At 33.4% G+C, this 22,230-nt stretch overlaps 3 protein-coding genes across 8 annotated transcripts; 2 read left to right on the top strand and 1 right to left on the bottom strand.

Moving 5' to 3' along the window:
- Window positions 1-3,470: 3,470 nt before the first annotated feature.
- Window positions 3,471-7,548, bottom strand: LOC146959015 (alpha,alpha-trehalose-phosphate synthase [UDP-forming] 5-like). 5 transcript variants are annotated; one of them, XM_085740535.1, is made up of 4 exons: window positions 7,375-7,548; window positions 4,969-6,993; window positions 4,540-4,813; window positions 3,471-3,993 (listed from the first exon to the last, which is right to left on the bottom strand). In XM_085740535.1, the coding sequence occupies exons 2-4, from the start codon at window positions 6,954-6,956 to the stop codon at window positions 3,688-3,690; spliced, it is 2,568 nt and encodes an 855-aa protein (XP_085596661.1). In that variant the 5' UTR covers window positions 6,957-6,993; window positions 7,375-7,548; the 3' UTR covers window positions 3,471-3,687. The 5 variants fall into 5 exon arrangements, with proteins under 5 accessions (XP_085596661.1, XP_085596663.1, XP_085596660.1 ...); XM_085740537.1 differs by having other exon boundaries at window positions 4,969-6,980; XM_085740534.1 differs by having other exon boundaries at window positions 7,511-7,548.
- Window positions 7,549-12,949: 5,401 nt separating this feature from the next.
- LOC146959014 (uncharacterized) lies at window positions 12,950-16,235 on the top strand. Of its 2 annotated transcripts, none has more exons than XM_085740533.1 (10): window positions 12,950-13,418; window positions 14,226-14,322; window positions 14,407-14,528; window positions 14,659-14,743; window positions 14,868-15,003; window positions 15,186-15,340; window positions 15,443-15,563; window positions 15,656-15,859; window positions 15,983-16,060; window positions 16,146-16,235. In XM_085740533.1, the coding sequence occupies exons 1-10, from the start codon at window positions 13,400-13,402 to the stop codon at window positions 16,227-16,229; spliced, it is 1,101 nt and encodes a 366-aa protein (XP_085596659.1). In that variant the 5' UTR covers window positions 12,950-13,399; the 3' UTR covers window positions 16,230-16,235. The 2 variants fall into 2 exon arrangements, with proteins under 2 accessions (XP_085596659.1, XP_085596658.1); XM_085740532.1 differs by lacking the exon at window positions 12,950-13,418 and adding an exon at window positions 13,508-14,112.
- LOC146959013 (uncharacterized) lies at window positions 16,232-20,505 on the top strand (the record flags this gene model as incomplete). The annotated part of the gene is made up of 4 exons (XM_085752959.1): window positions 16,232-16,874; window positions 16,962-18,179; window positions 18,525-20,200; window positions 20,292-20,505. Coding segments are annotated over 3 exons (3,522 nt in total), but the record flags the coding sequence as incomplete, so codon positions are not given.
- Between the last annotated feature and the right edge of the window lie 1,725 nt (window positions 20,506-22,230).

The following is a 22,230-nucleotide window of genomic DNA, read 5'->3' as shown; positions in this document are numbered from 1 at the left end:
TAAAATGTTTTTTTAAAATCAAACAAAATGTTTAACTCACCGGTAATTTGTAACTACATAAAGGCACCTTCAACTTAACCAACTATGTAAACATTTTAAATATTTATAAAAATATTTTGTATTATATACTCTATTTTTGGGCTAAAGTATGATATATATATATATATATATATATATATATATATATATATATATATATATATATATGGGGAATGCTAATATACACACACTTTAATTTTAGAAGGTGTACATTAGCATCCTACACATATGATACTCCCTCCGTCCCTTAATGTAACCCCCTTTGCATTTTTCACATTTCTTAAGAAAAGTTGTCAGTGTAATTAATGTGTCTGTTTTGTGTATTAATATTACCAAATTGTCCTTTGTTTTTATGTGTATTAAATTTGACTATTCATATTTCAAGACAAGTTAGTAGTATTAATTAGGGGTATCTTTAGGAAAAAAGTAATAAATGCATCTAGTAATTTGAAAAGGGGGTTACATTTAGGGACAAAAATAAAATCAAATGGGTGGTTACATTAAGGGACGGAGGGAGTACAATATATAGTCAAATTATGTAAAACCTCGTGTTGATTATCAAAAGAGAGTTTAATATAATTGAACTATTAGTTTGCTAGTCCATTTAAACTTAGATCACATTGCTTATTTAAAGATGTTCATAAGATATAGGCTTTTAAACAGGCTAGTAGGCCGTATCAGGCTTTCAGAAGGCCAGGCGCAGGCCTAAAAAGTAGGCCTATGACAGGCCGCATGCCAGACTTAGGCTTTAAAAAAATATGGCAGGCCAGGCTTAGGCCTTGCAAAGCCTAGTTCGGCCTAGCCTATTCTCATCCCTAACTAGCCCCCTATGTTTTAAGATGTTGCGATTTTGGCCCCCTAACTAAAATAATTCGATTTTGGCCCCCTATGTTTTGCCCCCTTTGCACTTTTGGCCCCTTAGGCCAATTTTGACCAATTCAATGTTGACTTGGCGCCACGTGTGTAATTTTTTTTAATTATTAAAAAATAAAAAAATACTTTTTTAAAAAAAATTTAATTAAAAAATATAAATAAAAAAATACACATGTGGCGCCACGTCAGCATTGACTTGGTCAAAATTGGCCTAGGGGGCCAAAAGTGCAAAAGGGGCAAAACATTGGGGGCCAAAATCAAATTATTTTAGTTAGGGTCCAAAATCGCAACTTCTGTAAACATAGGGAGGCCAAAACTGCTATTAAGCCTTTCATAAAATAGGAATGCATTTACAAATGCTCCGGGACACAAAACTAGCATTTTTTGAAATATTTAAAGATTTAACGACATAATTAATATTTACAGGTGCGAAGTTCCACTATGCTTAGAAGCGAGTAATTTATGTCGAGGAACTTGTGGTCCGTAGAGCACATTAGATAGGTTCTCTTCTCGCAGTAAATTTTCTCCTACGTAAAAGCTAATGATCAAATCCCTTACCCCTTACTACTTACCTAAGAAATCCGATTTCCTTACTACTTACACCAATCCATTGTTGATATCTTGTCCAAACTATAATTGATTCATAAATTATATGGCATCTTAAATTTCAAATTTTCATTAGTGTAACATCACACATTAACAAAATTAATAAAATTCTTTTAATTTATTTTTAATGAAGTTGTGATATTTAAAGATGTCATAATCCATGTCAACCACGCCAGAAATGTACTCCTACTACCATTGAAAGAGGAAATGGACGAGAGACATTATGACTATTGACTATGGTTAAAACCTTCATCAATCAACTAATACAAGCATAGCGTAACAGAAATGGTCGTATTCTACCAAAACTAATTAATGAATAACAATATAGATATCCGGTCAAAAGACTCACAATAATACATCCATCTTCTAGATCCTTCTAGAAAATGATCAATAACTTATTATGTAAAATATCTCATGCATTTTGGACTTAGTGTATAACATATTTTGGCCATAACACGTAACCAACCTAACATAGTTTTTTCATGTGAATCACTTGAGGTCCATAGAATTTTATTTGTACTTTTTCATATTTTTTTATATATTTATTATTCTTTTTCAATCCCATCATTGGTTACTTTTTTATTTTGTTTTCTTTATTTTGTTTTTATATATATTTTGTCTTCGTGAGCTTAGTTCAGTTGGTATAGACAATGCATAATATATGCAAGGTCCGGGGTTCAAACCCCGGCCACCACAAAAAAAAAATGTCGGAAAAAATAAAACAAAACATAATGTCAAATGATCTTTTAGTTACTATTATTTGGAATTTTCATATTTTTTTATATTTATTATTCTTTTTCAATCCCATCATTGGTTACTTTTTTATTTTGTTTTCTTTATTTTGTTTTTATATATATTTTGTCTTCGTGAGCTTAGCTCAGTTGGTATGGACAATGCATAATATATGCAAGGTCCGGGGTTCAAACCCCGGCCACAACCCCGGCCACCACAAAAAAAAAATGTCGGAAAAAATAAAACAAAACATAATGTCAAATGATCTTTTAGTTACTATTATTTGGAAAAATAATAAAATTTAGTTACTATTTGGTATTCGACAAAAATAAAAAATAAAATAAACTAATTTTATTTATATTTTTCGATTGATTTGATATAAAAAGAAAGAATATATAAATATATATATATATATATATATATTCTCAAATAAAATTAAGATGTGATAAAATTAATCTCATAATAGATGAGAATAGTAACTAAAAACTTCCCTTAAAAAAAATTAACAACTGGAAACTAATTTTTATGTATTGTGGTGTAAAATATGTCTAATTATATCCCACGATTTAAATATATGTGCGGTTTCTTTAAGAAATAATATTATGATACACCTAAGTGATGAGATTTGATTGGATGCTCATATAAAACATTTTTACAATATCAACTTGTAAATTAGTATTTTGTCAAAAGAAAACTTGTAAATTAGTAAACTCTTTTTCTGTACTCAGCCTTCATCCTCCAATTGGGTCCAAAAAACCTTTATCCTCTTATTTTTCTATCAAGCAAACAAAGAATCTATTAACATTTCGTCAAATACACTTTTGGTATTATCAGTCACTATCATTCCAAAATTGTCAATTAGTACCAAATAGAATGAATGGAGAAAGAGTCCAACTTAGTAAGACTCAAATTTCACATGACACAGGACATTCACAATCAACTTAGCAAGACTCGAGATTGTATATGAGAAGAAAGCTGAAAAAATGTAATGATAGGAGAAATATCACATGACATGGGACATTCACAACCAATAATTACGTTGAAAATTGAGGGAATTTAACGCTCATTTCAAGTCAAGTATTACGTTGAAAATTGTAGGAGAAATGATATATACTCCAATCCAAAATCCAAAATGATTTGAGTAAAAATTCACTAAATCATGCATTATGAATCATGCACCAAAAGAATTAGAATGAAAATGGATCCTATTAAAAAGAGAATGATAATTAAACACATAATCTCATTCTTTTTTTCTCTTCTATTGTCTAAATTAACCTTCAACAACTTAGATACAATCGGTAGTAGCAACAATGTTGGGATTAGAAATAAAAATGGACAAAGAAATCCAATACAAGATAACCAACCAAGTATTCACAAATACTACAATTTAACCAATAGCATTAGTATATGTTTCCTACATAGATTAGAAAAGCTTGCTTAATGAGGAGATAACTGGGAAGAACTTCTAGCAGCAGTTTGTTCAGAAGCATTGGCAAGACCTTGCAACATCCTCAAAATCTCGCTTGTGTCTTCCAAGTAATATTTGGCTTTGCTTGGTTTTTGACCAACGGTGCAAGGAAACACGTCCGCAATGGGCGATAGAGATGCCCTTGCACTTGTTATTACCCCAAACATGTCCTCATCTGATCTGTCATCACCAATGCATAGAACAAAATCTGGAATCACTCCCTTTTGTTGCATTGTTATCAGAATACGTTCTGCAACAATACCCTTACTCACACCCTGCAACAAAAATGTCAAGTGGTTCAATCATAAGAGTGTGAAAAAAGTTCATGATCTTAGAAATAAGGAGGCCCTTCAAAAGAATTCATGACCAAAGATTAGAATTAACTTCAATGATCCATAGTATTATTAATCATTATCATTCCAACTACTTCAAGCCAGTGTTGTCAATCGTAGATCAAAGAAAATAGCGGTTAGTTCAAATTTTGCTATGCTACACAAAGCTAGCTATAGTGTTACTATAGTCGCTGTTTGACAACATATTCTACTAAACAGCGTTCACAGACAATTATAATTTGTTCAAATTCCACTACGTTGTAGCGCTACTATTTGACAAACACTGCTTCAAGCAAAATATTAAGAAACAGACATTTATCGGCCATGCTAGCGTAACATGGTTCTAGGCCAGATTCAAGTATCCTTTTTATTTTAACTAAAGATCTATAATTCCCAACAATAAGTAGTATACAAACAAACTACTACAACTAAATATATCTGATCTCAAAATAGATTTGAAAGTGCAAAGACAACTTTTTTATTACTAACCTGAGGTTTAACTTCCACAATGTATGGGCCACTTTTAACTGAAACAGGCTCATTAGCAAGAACACTTTCCAGATGATCAAGAAGTTCCTTAGCTTGACATGAACCGAAATCTCGGTCTGCAAATTCGTAATTCCAAACCAGAGCACTCTCTTTGGACTCTATGTTAGAACCATCAGTAGTTTCTGTATATAACTGCATAACTGGCTCAGCAATCTGTTTCCAGTCAAAATCAGGCACAGAAACACAAGCTTCCCATTCTTCAGTATGGCTTGTCCTGGAAAAAAAAGGATAAATTTCTTCAGTTTAACTGCCTAAGCAATCTCCATCAAAGAAAACAATTTATTTTTTCCACAACATTCTTTCATGCATAAATTTAAAAGAGTGAGTTCATTTGGTATAAGGAGTATGACACAAGGAAAAATAACATACTTCACAAAATAGCCGTGTTCTGCAGCAAGTCCAAGCTTTTCACAAGAAGAAAACCATTCAGTGAGAGTGTTTCTCTCCTTTCCACTCACAATGAAAACACAATTCTTGGTATCACTGCACAAGCTGTTCAAGATGGAAACAGCTTCAGCACTAGGTGTTGCACTAATTGATCCAGGCTGCACCATAGTACTATCATAATCCAAAAGAATCGCTCGGTGCTTGGTCCTCTTATAAGCTGAAACAATGTGTTCCACAGATAGCTTTCTAAAGTTTGGGTCCAAAGCTATTACTCGAAATCCTAAACCAAAACCAATTCCCCAGCATCTCCTCCTCAGATGATCTCTACAAGCCCTTTCCAGATCCTGCAAGAAGCTACGCGCCCAATATGCAACATCGTGCGTACTAACGTACCTATAATGCTTCTCATGACGCATATGTTTTTCAGACTCCGGGACCATTAAGGCGGAATCCATAGCTTCAGCAACAGCATCAATATTCCACGGATTCACCCGAATCGCGCCGCTTAATGATGGGGAGCAGCCAATGAATTCAGACACCACCAGCATGCTCTTCTTTTGGATAGTTGAATTTATTCCTAAAATCTCATCTATCTTCTCATTTCCTTGTCTACAAATGATATACTCATATGGTATAAGATTCATCCCATCTCTCACTGCTGTAACAAGACAACATTCCGCAATTGCATAGTAAGCGATTCTCTCCCAACTCTGGAGTGTTGTATCGATCAAGATTACAGGTGTGTATCCAGGCCTTCCAAATGTGTCGTTTATCCTTTTCACGGTTGCATAAGTTTCACACTGCACTTCTTGCACATCCTTTCCGCGGCCTCTAGCAGGGTTTGCGATTTGAACCAGAACAACCTTTCCCCTCATTTCAGCATGTTGTAAAAGCAATTGTTCCATTGCCAAAAGTTTTAAGCTGATTCCTTTGAAGATATCCATGTCATCCACCCCAAGCATCACAGTTTGACCTTTGAACTGGTTTCTTAGCTCAGCAACCTTGCTTTCTGTCTCAGAAAGATTCATGACTGACTCAAGCTGGCCTATATGAATACCAACAGGAAGAATCTTAATGCTAACAGTTCTTCCATAGTACTCAAGACCTATGTAGCCTCGCTTGGATTGATAAGCAATTCCCAACATTCTACTGCAACAGGAGAGGAAATGCCTAGCATAGTCGAAAGTATGAAACCCTATAAGGTCAGAATTCAGAAGAGCTCTAAGAAGTTCATCTCTAACAGGAAGGGTTCGGTATATCTCGGACGAAGGAAAAGGACTATGGAGGAAGAATCCAAGCCTTGCCCTGTTAAATCTCTTTCTCAAAAATGTTGGAAGAACCATCAAGTGGTAGTCATGAACCCAAACAAAATCCTCATCAGGGTTGATAACTTCCATCACTTTATCAGCAAATATTTTGTTGACAGAAACATAAGCCTGCCAAAGAGATCGATCAAATCGACCACCAAGATCAGGCGACAGCGGAAGCATGTAGTGAAACAAAGGCCATAGATGTTGCTTACAGAAACCATGATAGAATTTAGTGAAAAGCTCAGGTGGAAGGAAAGTTGGTACACATTTGAAATTGTCAAGCAAGTACTGAGCAACATCATCTTGCTCAATTGGATCAATTTCTTCTTTAAGACAACCAATATAGATTGTTTCAACATCATCACCAAGACCATCTTTCAGCTGTAAAAGAAGTGAATCCTCATCCCAAGTGAATTCCCACTTACCATTTTCCTCTTTCCTTTGTGCCTTCAATGGAAGCTGGTTACCAACAATGATCATCCTCTCTTGAGAAATGGAGGACGGAGCATCAGAACCAACACTGTTGTTGGTTTCATCATCTAATTCAGATAGCACTCCAGCAACAGTTGCCACTCTTGGAAGCCTTTTCTTCTCACGACCGAAAGACGGCGAGCCGCATGAAGTAAGATCTAACAAGTTGGAATATGACCTTGAAGCCATTTTGCTCACTCACTCACTCACTCACTCACTCACTGTCCTACAACAGCAAAAATACAACTTTAGAAATCTGAAAACAAATTAAACATCATCATCACTCATGCACCAAAAAACTAGCAAACTAGCATGTTACACTACAAGAAATGTTTTTTATTCTAATTTTGTTATAAACATTACAAGAAAGATCCATAAAAAAGGAAATTGCATGGAAAATCAAATTAGACCCAAAGGGTTGAATTGACAAAATTTAGATACTTTGACCATATGAGAAATTATATTTAGAAAAATACAGCATTCAACTGAAAAAAAAAATACAGATATAACAATTTGACAAAATCTAAGATAGTAGATCATTTGAATCTAATAATAGAATTAACAATAATAACACCAACTACCAGAAATAAATAAATAAACAAATCACCTAGTAATTAAATCTGAATTGAGGCAATGTTTAAGGAAGAGAGTTGAAAATGAATGAATGAATAATAAACAGAAAGAGGAAGAAGCGTTTTAGAAGAGCAATGATGAAGAAAGTGAGATTCCTAAGTTAAGCTAACCTTGAATGAATGAATGTTAGTTGAAAGAAGAGACAGACACCAAAGATTCTTCTTCTCCGTTAATAATAACACAACACACATAAACAACACTCACAACAGTGACAAATGAGAATAATAGTAACTTTTTTCTTTTCTTTTACTACTACTTTTTGTCTATAAAACCAGAAAGGGTATTCTTGCATTCATCATAATGATATTTTTACATTACAACCAACCAATTAACGACAAATAGCATGTCTTTATACAAACAAAGAAAAAGGAATAACTTCATTCTCTCACTCTCACTCTCACTCTCACTCATGTGTGATGGCATTACATTACATTACATTAATTACTACCAAACCACAGTAAAACCAACTTCTTTAATTAACCATCGTTTGTGCTAACCCATTTGGGTTGATTTGATGACGTTGATTTCTGACCTTAGAATATGTTTTTTTTCACTACTTTATGTTTGACTCTTTCGATGTTAATTTTGTTAGGCTTGTTTATACAAAGTTTTGCTGATGCTTTGAATGGAGAAATGATATTTGTACAACCATTTTGTGACAACTCTCTCTTTCATACTCACATTATGTTTTTATTCTTTTTCTTCCTTTTTCTTTTTCCATTGTTTTTAACCAATAGAAAGAGAAGAAAAGGAAGTTGTCATGATAGTTGTAAAAAATGGTTGTTCAAATATCATTACTTCTTTAAATGAGACCCATGTAAATAGACGGTAAAATTAGACATCTCAAATTACCTGATATCGAGTTTTAATAAAACAAAACCATGGTTTGTGATTTTCCTTACCCAGGGACTAATTAAGTTCCCTTCTCTTCAAGTATTGCATGTTGCCGCACTCCACTACCACTGAAGAGATTCTTTTTCAATATAGTTGCTACTACTACTACAGCGCGTGTATTACACGGCGAGAATATTTTCACTAGTGATTGTTCTATTATGAAAGTGCGTGTATTTGATGCGTGTTTGTTTGGTTTTTAATGGAAAAACAGTACTACTAACTCAAGAAATTAGTTTAATACTGAGTCTAATGTTAACTTGTGCCCTTCATGGTGCCCCCCAGGGCACAAGTTAAGAAGTAAAAGTAGAAATGTTTTGTTGTAATTAATGCATTTGAATTTAACTTTTTGACTTTTAACTAATTGAATGCATAAAATTTAAGAAATAATTTATACATTTGGGTTGCTTAACATGTGCCCAAGTTAACATGACCCTAATACTAATAAGGAAATGTTAACGAGTGCCCCCGGGACACTCTTTAAGAACCATAAATAGTAAATATATTATGAAAATGCATGTAATCAATGCTTTAAAAATCGAAATATTTGACTTTTTTAATGAATAGTTACTTATTTTAGAATGATTGTTAATAAGACTCATACTAATATGAGCTTTTTAAATTTTGTTTTAGACAACATTAAGGACTGATAAGATATGATATTCTTAAAACAACGGCCTGAGAGTTCGCTGTTGGGTTACGCGCAGTGTTGCTCAATCATATTGCAACAAGTGTCCGGGAACATTATACCCTATACCCCTACATTTGTACCTTCACCCTACAAATAATTTAGAATTCCAATTTTATCCTTTTTTCTATTTAATTTTTGCACATTTATTTTCTCCCTTATTTTTAACATTTCCAAATTTGACTTGAGTTCACCCCTACATGACATTCAAGGAATAACTTTAATTCAACTGACATTTATGATTCAATTTTTTTTACCGAATTATTGTAAAAAAACGTTTCCGGTTTGATTTAATTCCAGAAAATTCATACTACCTTTCCCAAAATTCAAACCGCAAAACTATACTAATCATATCCAGTTTGTTATTAATTTCCGAAATTGGTACCTGCTTTCTTTACAATCATTTCCATGTTGATTCTTTGCAAGCACAACGTTTCTGGGATCCATTTACAATCATTTTAGAAAACTATTAATAATAAAAAAAAACATTATTTTTAAAGAATTTAATAAAAAAGCGTGCCAAATCCATTATAATCATTCCTGAATCCTTTAGAAACGTTTCTGGTAAACGCCGAACCACAAACTAGAATCATCGCAAAATTTTGTCAAAATCGCAGCAAAGTCGTAGCAGATCCGAACCAGAATCGTGATATGTGTTTTCCGTTGACGAAATCCAAACTGCAATCGTTGTTAATCAATTTAACTGAACAAATTCTTGATAACTGTTGATCGAAAACGGCTGTTATGGGAGATTCTTGACGTTAATCGGAAAAGTTGTTAACTGATAGAGATTCAAGATGATTTCCGACATTGAAGAAACATGGTAGAAAACATTTGATTTTCGATTTTATTTGCAATACTTACTGCTCTGTTGATTCTCTGCACACAATTTTTTTTTTTTGTTTGAGACAAATGAAAGAAAAAAGGGTTTTTAAGTTTTTATATAAGGGTAAAATAGGTAGTTCATGTGAAATGTTGGGGTTAGGGTATAAATGTAGGGGTATAGGGTAAAATTTCCAGTGTCCGGTGGACTGTGGAGTTTGTTTGTTTCCATTTAATGAACTAAGTATGTGTCATTATTCATTTATAACTATTTATTACAGTACAGATTATTTAACTCTTGCCCTAATTAAGGATTACACTAACCAATACTCTTTCCGTTTTAAAATATAAGCAAAATTCACTTTTTAGATTCATTCATTAAATGATGTATGTGGTTCATAATATGGACCATATACATCAATAAATGAATGAACTTAAAAAGTAAACTTTGCTTATATTTTGAAATGGATGGAGTACTCCTGAATGCATTTGGTAAGACATAAGAAGACAAAAATAAATAACGGACATGCTAACTTGTGTCCTCAAAGTATAAAAAAGTTTTCCACTATTAGTATTGTTTTTCCACTATTAATATACAAATTTAATTCATTTTAATTTTCACTAGCGTGGCCTCACACATTAACAAAATTAATGAAGTTGTGATATTTGAAGATTTCATAATCCGTACTAAAAATAATAATCATGCAAACAACGTCTGAAATGTACTCCTAGAGTAATGAACCATTCTAAGAGGGAATAGACTATGTAAGATGACTCACTATTCTAAAAACAGTTATCTTCGTCAACCACTACAACTAAACATATCAAAAATTGTCTTATTCTAACAAATTAACCAATAACAATGACTTATTAATTCTATCTAGATCCTTTCATTAGTTCCATCGTGATCCTTTTAGAAAATAAAGACTCATCATTTCAAATATCTAATATAAATAGGGCTTAATGTTTGATATATTTGGGCATAATATCTAACATGGTTTTTCTTTGTGTCTTCAATCCCTTGAGGATCCATATACTCCCTCTGGTCACTATTATAAGCAAATTTCTACTTTTTAGATTCATTTAATAAATGATGTATGTGGTCTACAATTAAGACCACATACATCATTTATTGAATGAATCTAAAAAGTCAAAATTTGCTTATAATAGTGACCGGAGGGAGTATAATCTTATTTTACTATGATTTTTAAATTTTTAGTTTCTAAAACTACGATGAATGGAGGCGTTCATTCATCATAATTTTTTCCTTTCAGTGGACTTGTGTCACTAAACTTTTAGTATTGTCTTTTGGAGTTATGATGTAGGGAGATATAGTCTTCCTTGCTTTCCCTTAGTCAACCGCCAACCATCGTCTTCCTTGACAAAAATATTTTATGAGTTATGCTAATTTTTTTTTGAGGATGAGCTAAGCTAACTTGATCACTTGTTAAGAAAATCAAAAGTAGTAGATTTGTATTGAATTCAACAATATTTTAACTTTTGAAAAGTTAAATTCATTATTTTTCACCATTTTCCAATGCAATATTTTTATTTTTATCCTCTTAACCAATGTCTTGAGAACACTTGTTATGAAAACCATAAGTAGTAGGTTTGTAATGAATTCAACAATACTTTAATTTTCAAAAAGTTAAATTAATTATTTTTCACAATTTCTCAATGCAATATTTCTATTTTTATCCTATTAACTAATGTCCTGAGGGCACTCTTTATATTTCCCTTATTTTATTTATATTTTTTCGATTGATTGCATAGAAAGAAGAAAAAATGTAAATTAAATAAATACTCTCAAATAAAATTAAGATGAGATAAAAAAAACTTTGGAAAAATAATGAAAGAGATGTAATTTGTTTTGTGTTATATATGCATTTGCAAAGTACTTATCATTAAAGTTTTACTCTTTATTAAAGTTTTCTTCCAACTTTTATCTGTGTTAAATTGAGAAATTTTATTTGGTGAAAGCAAGAAACGAATCGATAGTATTTTCAGAAGAAGAAAAAAAAAAGTATTGTTTTTTTTTACAAAATGACGCAATTTCATTAAAAAAAAAAGTCAAAGTACCTACTTTTGACATAAACGAATAACGCAAAGAGAAGGGATTTGCCATTACAATGGTGATGCACACGAGGAGATTGGAAAATGAGGAAGAAAGGGGAAAAAATATCCTAACTCCAATGATTTAAGTTTTCTTTTTCTTTAAAAAAAAAACTCATTTCATGTTGCCTTCTCTCTAGTGTTTGGGATACTTAGCTTTACATAATTAAAATGTCAAAGAGTGTAATGAAAACTTTCTTATTTTAGTTGTATCGGTAGCATCAATGATTAGTGTGCTACTTACATAATAAAACTATCATTGTTCTAAAAAAATGTCAAGTTGTTTATTGACGTTGAGAGATTGTGTGTTGTGTCCACATTCCACAGTCCATGGTTTGGCTTGGATGCTTTGTTTTACTTACTTACTAATACTTGCTTAACACTTTGTAATCATTATTGATTATTGATGCGACATAACTCCTTGCTGCCCTATCTCTCATATGCGTCATATTTAGCCTTCTCTTGGTCATGTTACTTCATGCATTGCAAGATATTAATGTGAAAAAGTTCTACCCCATAAGCACGTCTACAATTTGGGACGGATAAAACTTGGACTTATTTGGGACGGATAAACCCCCTTGGACATATTTGGGACAGTTAACCCCCGCTAAGTTTTAATTTATTGTTTACGTTCTATTATTAAAAAAAAGCCAACGGAATCTCGAACACAAATAAAAATGTATAAATGATTAATTATTGCAATTGAGTGAGTCGGAAAAACTTAATAGGTAGGCTTTCTTGTGAGTTGATTGTTTTAAAAATGTCTAGGAATTGAATTTGAGTTTTATAAGCGAAATTGGTTTAAAATTGTTGAGTATGACTTATATATAGACACATCTTAATAATATACAAGCATGGAGACACAAATAGGAAAATTCTCAAACTCAATCCAATGTGGCACAATTCTAAGCCATCTACAAGTCCTTATCACATTTTGTAAAACTCTTTTTAACATGATTTATAGTAAGTATGAGCAGAAAACCAAGTAATCATAATTTTTCTACATTTTAAAAATTATCAAAATGCAATTTATGGTGCATAATTTCGAATTTGTGGATTTCCCTCCAAGATACATGTGCTATCGGGCCTGTTTTAAGCAAAAAAACAAAAATCCAATTTGAAATGCAGCCCATGTCAAACCCGGCCCAGGCAAAAAGTCCAACCCGGCTGACCCTTTTCAGTGGCATTAATTGCAAATTCTGAAAAGAGAAACCCTTTTCCCTTCTTCTCCGCCGAGAGCCAAACCCTTACACTCAAAATGAAAAAAATCACATGCTATGCGACAAACACGATCAAACGCCAACTGCTATGACCCAGAAGAAATATTGCCCAAACGATGAAGGAATCTCGAACCCGTCACCGTCGTTTGTCACCCACAATTCAAAATTTCCTTTACGAGTGAATTTCAGCCTTGGTTAATCAGATTTTTTACAAATCAAATCTGCTAAAATCAGTCTTGGAGGAAGGGATTGAAGATAAGGATGAGATGAAATTCAAATCAAGAGGTAAAATTTTTCACCCATTTCGATTTCAACATTTTTCCCCCAAAAAACAATCCCAATTTTTATTGTTTTTTAATTCAACCCTAACTCTGGGGTTTTTAGTATAAAAGGGTCCATGGTGTGTTTGTTCAGACTCGCCCCAGCATTGCAAAGTGTTAACATTGCACTGCTTTCTTTCTCCCTCATTTTAATTTTAAATTTCCATTTAGTTCACTGTTGGGGTCTTTAAAGTTATAATTTCTAAACATCAAAAAAATTTCAAAACAAGAAAAAATGGCTAATCTTGCTGAGTTTTCTCCAATTTCTGAAATAAGTGTTGAAAAAACTTTTTGGAACCTGAAGGCAAAGGTGATTCGCTTATGGCAAGTTGCTGACTTTAGCAGGAACACCTTGCCATTTTCGAATGAAATGGTGTTGATGGATGAAGCTGGAGACAGGATTCATGCCACCATTAGGAAAACTTTGCTGTATAAGTTCAAAAATGACATTTTTGAAGGAAAATGCTATACTTTTGAAAACATGGGGATAGCTAACAATGGGGGTAACTACAGAACTACTAGACACCCCTTGAAGCTAAACTTTCAGTTTAGCAGTAAGGTTACTTATTTACCAAGTCTAACAATCACCAAGTCACCATACAACTTCATTCCAATTTCTGAAATTGTTGGAGGGTCTTATGATACTGATTACTTGCCTGGTATAGTCCCCCCATGTTTTATGTTTGTTTTCTGTTTTTTTCATTTTGTTTTGCTCATTTTGATATTTGTTGTAATGTTCATTGAAGTACTTTATGTGTTATTTAAATATCAGATCTTATTGGAGCATTGAGTGGGGTTGGTGTTGAAAGGGAGATTACAAGGAATGGTTTCACAAGTAAGCTGAATGTGATTGAGTTGGAGTCTGGAGGGTAAGTAGCTGACTTTTTATTTTGGTTATCTTTTCCGTTTTGACTATAGTTAGGTAACTTAGTGATTTTACTTTTTATTTTAAGGCACAAGGTGCAATGTACCCTGTTTGGAACCTATGTGGATGATTTGAACAATTTCATTGCAAGTGGAGACAGTCAGAATTCCATTGTCATCATTCAGCTTGCCAAAGCTAAAATTTACCAGGGTAAGGAATACAACATTTAACAACTTAAAGTGTTAAATTCTTAACTATTTTCTACTTTGTTTTTTTTATAAACTGTATACTATGTTGTTGACGAGTATCTTGAAATAATGAATGTCCATTTTTTATGTAGATAAGCTTCATGTTCAGAATTGCCTGAACTGTACCCGTGTGCTTTACAACCCAACTTGTGCTGATGGTCTGAGCATGAGGAGCAGGTATATATTGTGATTGCTTTTGTTATTTTATATACTTTTGTTATTTTATATATTCAAACATGAAGTTAATTTGAATAAATCCAGTTGTATATGTGTTTCAAAAACTTTTATTGTTTTTTTGTAGGATGACTGAAAATGGTGACACACCTTCACCATTAACTATAACACAGCTGCAGCCTGAACCCAAAGTTGACCCTAAGGAAGAGTTTTTGTATCATACACCTAGGAGTACTATGCAGGGCCTTAAGGATGCCACAACTGTAAGTGATCTACAATTTATTTTTTAGTAGAATTCCTCATTTACCTTTTTAAATAGTATAATATCAGAGTCATGACTTCTGATTTTAAAACATAAGTAGTTTAATGATTTTAGTCCACTGTACCAGTCAAAGAGTAAGAGTTTTTTAGATTGAAAGTTATAGTTATTGTTGTTTTATTGTAGGATTCTGTCTATGTTGTTCTTGGCACCATAAAGAGGGTTGTGAATAGGGAAAATTTCTGGTACACTGCCTGTATGTGTTCCAAGGCTGTCATACCTGATTCTGATATGTTTTTCTGTGAAATGTGCGACAAGCATGTTAAGAAGGTGGTTTCTAGGTAAATTACATCATGAATGCTATGTGTTTAGTAAATTTTCTTGGAAGTTATACAACCTTAAGAAGTTAAACTCTAATTTCTTTTTAAAATCCTATGTCATAGGTATTGCTTGAGGGTTAGAGCTATTGACCACACTGATTGTGCAACTCTGGTTATGTTTGATAGAGATTGTTCTGCTGTGTTTAATAAGAGTTGTGCTGATCTCCTTGCTGAGCATGGAAATGTAAATATACTTTTTATTTGCTATGTTTATGCAAATATATTGGCTTATGAGTATACACTGATTCTTAACCATTTTATATAAATTGTTTTCAGGCTATTCAAGAGGGCCAACTTGCACCAGAACTTGCTGCTCTTATTGGAAAAACTTATCTATTCAAAGTAGAGACCAAAGCAGAATTCAGTCCTAAATTTGAACAATCTTTCCGTGTTAGGAAGATATGTCTTGACCCTGCTATTATAAAGGAATTCATGTCAAAGTGGACCAAGGAAGAGGCTTCATTCTCCAAGCTCACTAATGTACGTTAATTCATGAATAGTAGAGTTTGATTATTAAAAATTAGTTGTAGTGTTTATTTAAACAAAGTGAAGTATGGATTTTCCTAAAATTGAAGCTCATGTGTATTTTTTGGTTTTTATTAGGAGAGTGCTTCTCTAAGCGTGTTGATGGACAAGGGCAAAGGTCCGATGCATATTGAAGGATCCAGTTTGGAATCACAAGTAATAACTGTACATTTAAAGCTTCATTTTCTGTTTGTGCATTTAAGTGCTGCATTGATATGGTGGTAATTTGTTATGTTCTTAGGAGCCAATCTGCTTATCTGAGCCTTTTGAGAAGGTAAAGGCCAAGCTAGCTAAGGTTGCTGAGTCTGTGCCTGATGTCCTTTAATACATGAGACACATCGCTTATACATGCCACTTCAATATCCTTTAGTATTTCCTAAAGGTGATTATGGTTATGAGGAAGACATCCCTTATAGGGAATTTGAAGATGAAGAAAAAAAATCAAGAGGTTCAAGGGAAAGAGATGCCATTAGAGAGTACATTGCATTTCGATTTCAAGATAGGGATTGTGAGTTTGGAAATATTCTTCTTGGAAGAAGATTAGTCCAACAGTTTTCCGTTGATTGTTACACCATGATTGAAGCACAGAGGTTGTCTTACATTCGGAATAACCAGGGAAATATTCGTTCAGATTTGTTGAATGGATTACAAGAAGCAGTTGAAATGGGAGACAATGACCCGCGGAAAGCCGGACAGCGTGTTATACTTCCTGATTCCTTTACAGGTTCACCGCGGTACATGTTTAATAATTGCCAAGATGCAATGGCAATTTGTAAGAGGTTTAGCTACCCCGATCTATTCATTACAATAACTTGCAATCAAAATTGGAAAGAAATCAAAGACTTTGTTTCAGAGAAAGGCCTTAGTGCATCGGATAGACCGGATATTATTTGTAGAGTTTTTAAGATGAAGCTTGATCAAATGATGACAGACTTTAAGAAGGAGCAGATGTTTGGGAAAGTCACAGCAGGTTTGCATACATTTGAATATTTTAATATTTGAGTTAGTTGTTTTAAATAATACATTGATGATATTTTAATATTTACATATATCGCAGGAATGTATACCGTAGAGTTTCAAAAGAGGGGGCTACCACATGCACATATTCTTTTATGGTTAGAAGGTGCCAACAAACTGCACACAACTAAGGAAATAGATAGGGTTATATCTGCAGAGATTCCTCATCCACTTCTCTATCCAAAGTTGCACATGGCCGTTTCAACATACATGATGCATGGACCTTGCGGAGCTGCGAACTTGAATTCACCTTGCATGAAGGGGAAAAGGTGCTCAAAATACTTTCCAAAGAAGTTTTTAGATTCCACTTCCATAGACGAGGATGGTTTTCCGGTTTATAAAAGAAGAGATAATGGTGTTAGCGTGATCAAGAACGGTACTCCTTTGGACAATAGGTACGTTGTACCTTACAATCCAACACTCTTGATGAGATATCAAGGACATGTTAATACTGAATATTGCAACAAGTCAAATGCAATTAAGTATCTATTTAAATATGTCAACAAAGGTCCTGATAGAGCAAACCTCCACATTAAAAAACAAGCAGGAGACAAGGACGAAGAAGGGCCAATTGATGAAATTAAGCGTTACTATGATTGTCGTTATGTGTCACCGTGTGAAGCATCTTGGAGAATCTTCATGTTTGATATCCATGAGAAATGGCCTTCAGTTATGAGATTGGCATTGCATCTCGAGGGTCAACAATGTGTTAGGTTCAAGGAAAATCGAAAGCTTCAAAATGTTGTGAAATATCATCAATCGGTTCCAACAATGTTTATGGCATGGTTCCTTGCAAACCAACAGTACAGTGAGGGTAGACACCTGACATATGCTGAATTCCCATCAAAATTTACGTATAACCCTGAAAAGAGGATATGGCATCCAAGGAAAAAAGGTTTTCAGATTGGTAGGCTTTCTTACATTCCGGTAGGGTCAGGTGAACTTTACTATATGCGGATCCTGTTGACGTTTCAAAAGGGTTGTCAGGGGTTTAATTGTATTAAAACTGTTAATGGAAAGCTCTATGACACATTTCAAGATGCATGTTATGCGCTTGGGTTATTGTCTGATGACAAAGAGTTCATTGATGGAATATTTGAAGCTTCTAGATCACAGAGTGGACAAATGCTTCGTGTTTTGTTCGTTAGGCTTTTGATCATGAGTACAATGCACAAGCCTGATAATGTATGGAAAGCAACTTGGAAGCTACTAGCTGATGGTATTCTATATGCAAGACGAAGGATCCTCAACATTCCAGGTTATAAAAATTTCATTCAACATTATTCCACACTTTACGCAATGAATGCTATAACATGCCTTTTTAGTAGCTTTGTAAACGAAGTAAGTTGTAGTATGCGGACATACATCGTTAGATACTTACCATGACATGCCCTTTAAAGATATTGCATTTTCACGGAATTATACTTTATATATGAAATACTTAAATTCTATGTCATAGCATAAGGTTGTTTTAGACTTTTAAACAATAGCAAATAGATGATAGGTATGAAACTTGACATCGTAACATGCTTGATTCGATATTATTATACATGTCAAATGATAGCGCCATGACATTTGTATGTTCTGTAAATAAATATTGCAGATTTACGGATTCCTGATAGTGATTTGCAAAATCTTTGCCTCATTGAGATAGAAAAGTTGTTAATGTGTAATGGAAAATCACTTAAAGATCACAAATCCATGCCATACCCAGTTCTGGATGAGGCACTGTCCCAAGCAAATAAATTCATTGCTGATGAATTGAACTATGACAAAGATAAGCAAGGTCAGCTACATGAATCCCTTCTTCGAAAACTCACTGATGAACAATATGATGTTTATTCTACGATAATGAAATCAGTTGAGGCTCAGGATGGTCAGTTCTATTTTTTGTATGGATATGGTGGAACCGGAAAGACCTTTATGTGGAAGACATTATCTGCCGCCATTAGGTCACAAGGTAAGATTGTAATTAATGTTGCATCTAGCGGAATTGCTTCTCTATTGTTGCCTGGAGGCAAGACTGCCCATTCTACTTTCTGTATACCATTGAAAATCAATGATAAATCTACTTGCAATGTGAAACAACAAGATGCTAGAGCCAAGTTGCTTAGAGAAGCAAGTCTTATTATATGGGATGAGGCTCCTATGATGCACAAATTCTGTTTTGAAGCATTTGACCGCACTATGCGTGATATAATGAGAGTTGTAGATGAGGATAATATGAACAAACCCTTTGGAGGTAAAGTTGTTATTCTTGGTGGAGATTTCAGGCAAATTTTACCTGTCATTAGAAAAGCCAATAAACGTGATATAATGAAGTCATCTATTAACTCTTCTAATCTATGGCATAACTGCAAGGTCTTAAAGCTTACAAAAAACATGAGGTTAATTGGTGATGGGACAAGTGAAAATGCTAATGAGATCAGGGAATTTGCAAAATGGATTTTGCAAATAGGAAATGGTGACATGGTTGCAGATGAAGATGGTGAGAGCGTCTTGGATATTCCAGAGGAGTTATGCATTCCTCCATGCGACAATCCGCTACAAGCATTGGTTGATTTTGTTTATCCAGGTATTGTTAATAACATTGACAATCGAAGTATATTTGAGGAGAAGGCGATACTTGCTCCTACTCTTGACTCCGTTGAACAAGTAAATGAGTATGTTTTGTCACTGATTGAAGGGGAAGCAAGAGAGTACCTAAGTTCCGATACTCCTTGCAAATCTGATGAAGACTACGATATCCAAGGAGATTGGTGCACCACCGAATTTTTGAATGACATAAATTGTTCTGGAATACCAAACCACAGATTGATATTGAAAACCGGCGTTCCCATCATGTTGTTAAGAAATATTGATCAAGCAAATGGCTTATGTAATGGAACCCGACTACAAGTTAACCACCTTGGAAAAAATATCATTACTGCTACTGTCATTACTGGCAAGGGTGCTGGACAAAAGGTGTTAATCCCAAGGATGGATTTGGTCCCAACAGATTCAGGATTTCCCTTTAAGTTTTCAAGAAGACAATTTCCGGTTTCATTGTGTTTTGCTATGACAATCAACAAGAGTCAGGGGCAATCATTGTCTAAGGTTGGATTGTATCTCCCTCGACCGGTGTTTACGCATGGGCAGTTTTATGTAGCTGTTTCGAGGGTAACCACAAAGAAAGGGTTGAAAATGTTGATTTTAGATGAAGATGGCAATCCATGCACCTCCACTCTCAATGTTGTTTTCCCGGAGGTGTTTTCTAATTTGTAGTCATATTTTTATCAGGTATGAATTTGTCTATATTTACACTTCATTGTCAATTTGGGATATCCGATATACATTCATAACATCCAAATACATTTGTTTCTTTTTGTAGATAATCTTGGTGCTAAATAAAGATGTTGCATATATTATGCCATAATAAATCTGAGTTATGGAGTATTCGCTCTTCAAAGTACCGACTACTTTTTTTTGTTGCTTATAAGTTAAGTAGTCTTCATTGTCATTGTTCAAGGGTATGTAACATGTTTTAGACAAAATTGAACTATATGTCAAACGATGACATCTTTAATTTTTAAAGGAGTTCGTTATATGGTTTGTCTAATAACTTCTTTAATTTTTTTAAGAGATTCATAATATGGTTGGTCTAACAATTGTATTATATGTTGTTACGTCGGTGGCAAGTTGAGGGTTTAAATTTCGTAACGTCACCAAATAGATTTGTTGGCCCGTGCGTTGCACGGGTGGAAATACTAGTGTGATACGTTTCATGAATATTATTGTAATCTGAAACAAATTACTATAAATATAATTTGAGTGCATTTCTGATCAGTGATAACTATCAATTTAACGTTAATTTTCTGTTCAAATTCTCATGGCACTTGTTAACCCCTCTTACAAGAAACGTATAAAAAAAATGCCCTGATTCTATGTGAATATTAGTAGCTAGACTCAATGTACAATTTATACACTCATACCATTAATGCAACACCGTTTCGTAGTAAATTGGACAGGGGAGAAGAAGCCCAACTAAAGAAGTTAAAGATGCAGATCAAGCTTTTCATCGGGCGAGGCAATTATCATTAGTCTGGAGAGTGTAAGTCAAAATCTCATGTTTTGAAAAGTGGAAGATCACATTAAAATTGAATAAGAAGATGCAGATCAAGCTTTTCATCGGGCGAAGCAATCATTAGTCTGGAGAGTGTAAGTCAAAATCTCATGTTTGAAAAGTGGAAGATCACATTATAATTGAAACAAGAGTAGTGAATACTCAACCAAGAAAAGACGATAGAAGTCTAATACATGAAACTTAATCCCAATACTGACTCTTCAATTGAAAAGTTTCATTACTTATATCTTGATTAACTAACTAATCAACATTTAACCTGAAAACCCTAACTTAAAATAAGTAAGCATAACTAAAAGGTTTATTAACAAAGTATTTGTGGATCGATAATTATTATTATTTTGATATCGATTACCAAAATGACTTATCAGTTAGGAGTAGACTTCATAAATTAAGTATCGGACCATTTGTGTTTTATGAGAACTATTGTTTATTTATAGAGAATGGAATTTAGTTAGGTCTATGGTCAAATCGTACTAGCTCCCTTTTCTTCAATTTATTTTATCAAATAATTACTCCAGTTTCATCTAATTGACACAGAGAATATTTTATCAAAAACTAGGAAGCAAATCAAACAAAATTGCACACAACTTCCTACCAAAATAGCCAAAAGCACAACGCAAAACAATTACTAGGAGAAATATATAACTAATATCACCTTAAAATTTGATAGTAGTATTAAGACAATTTAATTTTGCAAATAGATAATTTTTTTGGGAGGGATGTAGTTAGGGTTGGGAATAGGCCACAGGTCAGACTCAAGCTTGCAAAAAAATTTGTAGGTCAGACTCAGGCCTATCAAAGTCTTGTCTAACCTGGCCTATTCCCATCCCTAGATGTAGTACTATTAATTTATGGGAAATATTAGCAAGTGTCTTTGGACACTCTTAATACCTTAATTAAGTTGAAAAATGTTAGCAACAAACATTTTAACATACGATTTTTAATATACTCTATTTGATTGATTGGTTAAAATACACAAGGGTCCTACCAAATCATGTGGGTTTCATATAAATTTGGTGGGTCTCATGTGAATTTTAATAAATCAAAAAGAGTGTGTTAAAAAATATGTGCTTAAATGTATGTTGCTACCATTTCTTTTAATATTTTTTTTTAAAACTTGTATAATCAATGGATTAAAAATTATAATATTTGACTTTTGTAAAAAATAATTTTTTTAATTTAAAAT

Source organism: Medicago sativa, chromosome 1 (genome assembly GCF_051527215.1).
Source record: "Medicago sativa cultivar Bolivia chromosome 1, Bolivia_mono, whole genome shotgun sequence".
Taxonomy (NCBI): Eukaryota; Viridiplantae; Streptophyta; class Magnoliopsida; order Fabales; family Fabaceae; genus Medicago; species Medicago sativa.
Note: the sequence above shows the minus strand (reverse complement) of the source record. Positions and strands in the feature narration are given on the sequence as shown.

Excerpts from the sequence above, each read along its gene's own strand:
- LOC146959015 (XM_085740535.1), bottom strand. The coding sequence starts at position 6,956 with ATGGCTTCAAGGTCATATTCCAACTTGTTAGATCTTACTTCATGCGGC. Across the intron at positions 4,814-4,968 it reads GAACACGGCTATTTTGTGAA|GACAAGCCATACTGAAGAAT; the intron begins GTATGTTATTTT and ends TTTTTTTTCCAG. Across the intron at positions 3,994-4,539 it reads TTGTGGAAGTTAAACCTCAG|GGTGTGAGTAAGGGTATTGT; the intron begins GTTAGTAATAAA and ends TTTTTGTTGCAG.
- LOC146959014 (XM_085740532.1), top strand. The coding sequence starts at position 13,689 with ATGGCTAATCTTGCTGAGTTTTCTCCAATTTCTGAAATAAGTGTTGAA. Across the intron at positions 14,323-14,406 it reads ATTGAGTTGGAGTCTGGAGG|GCACAAGGTGCAATGTACCC; the intron begins GTAAGTAGCTGA and ends TTTTATTTTAAG. Across the intron at positions 15,004-15,185 it reads GCCTTAAGGATGCCACAACT|GATTCTGTCTATGTTGTTCT; the intron begins GTAAGTGATCTA and ends GTTTTATTGTAG.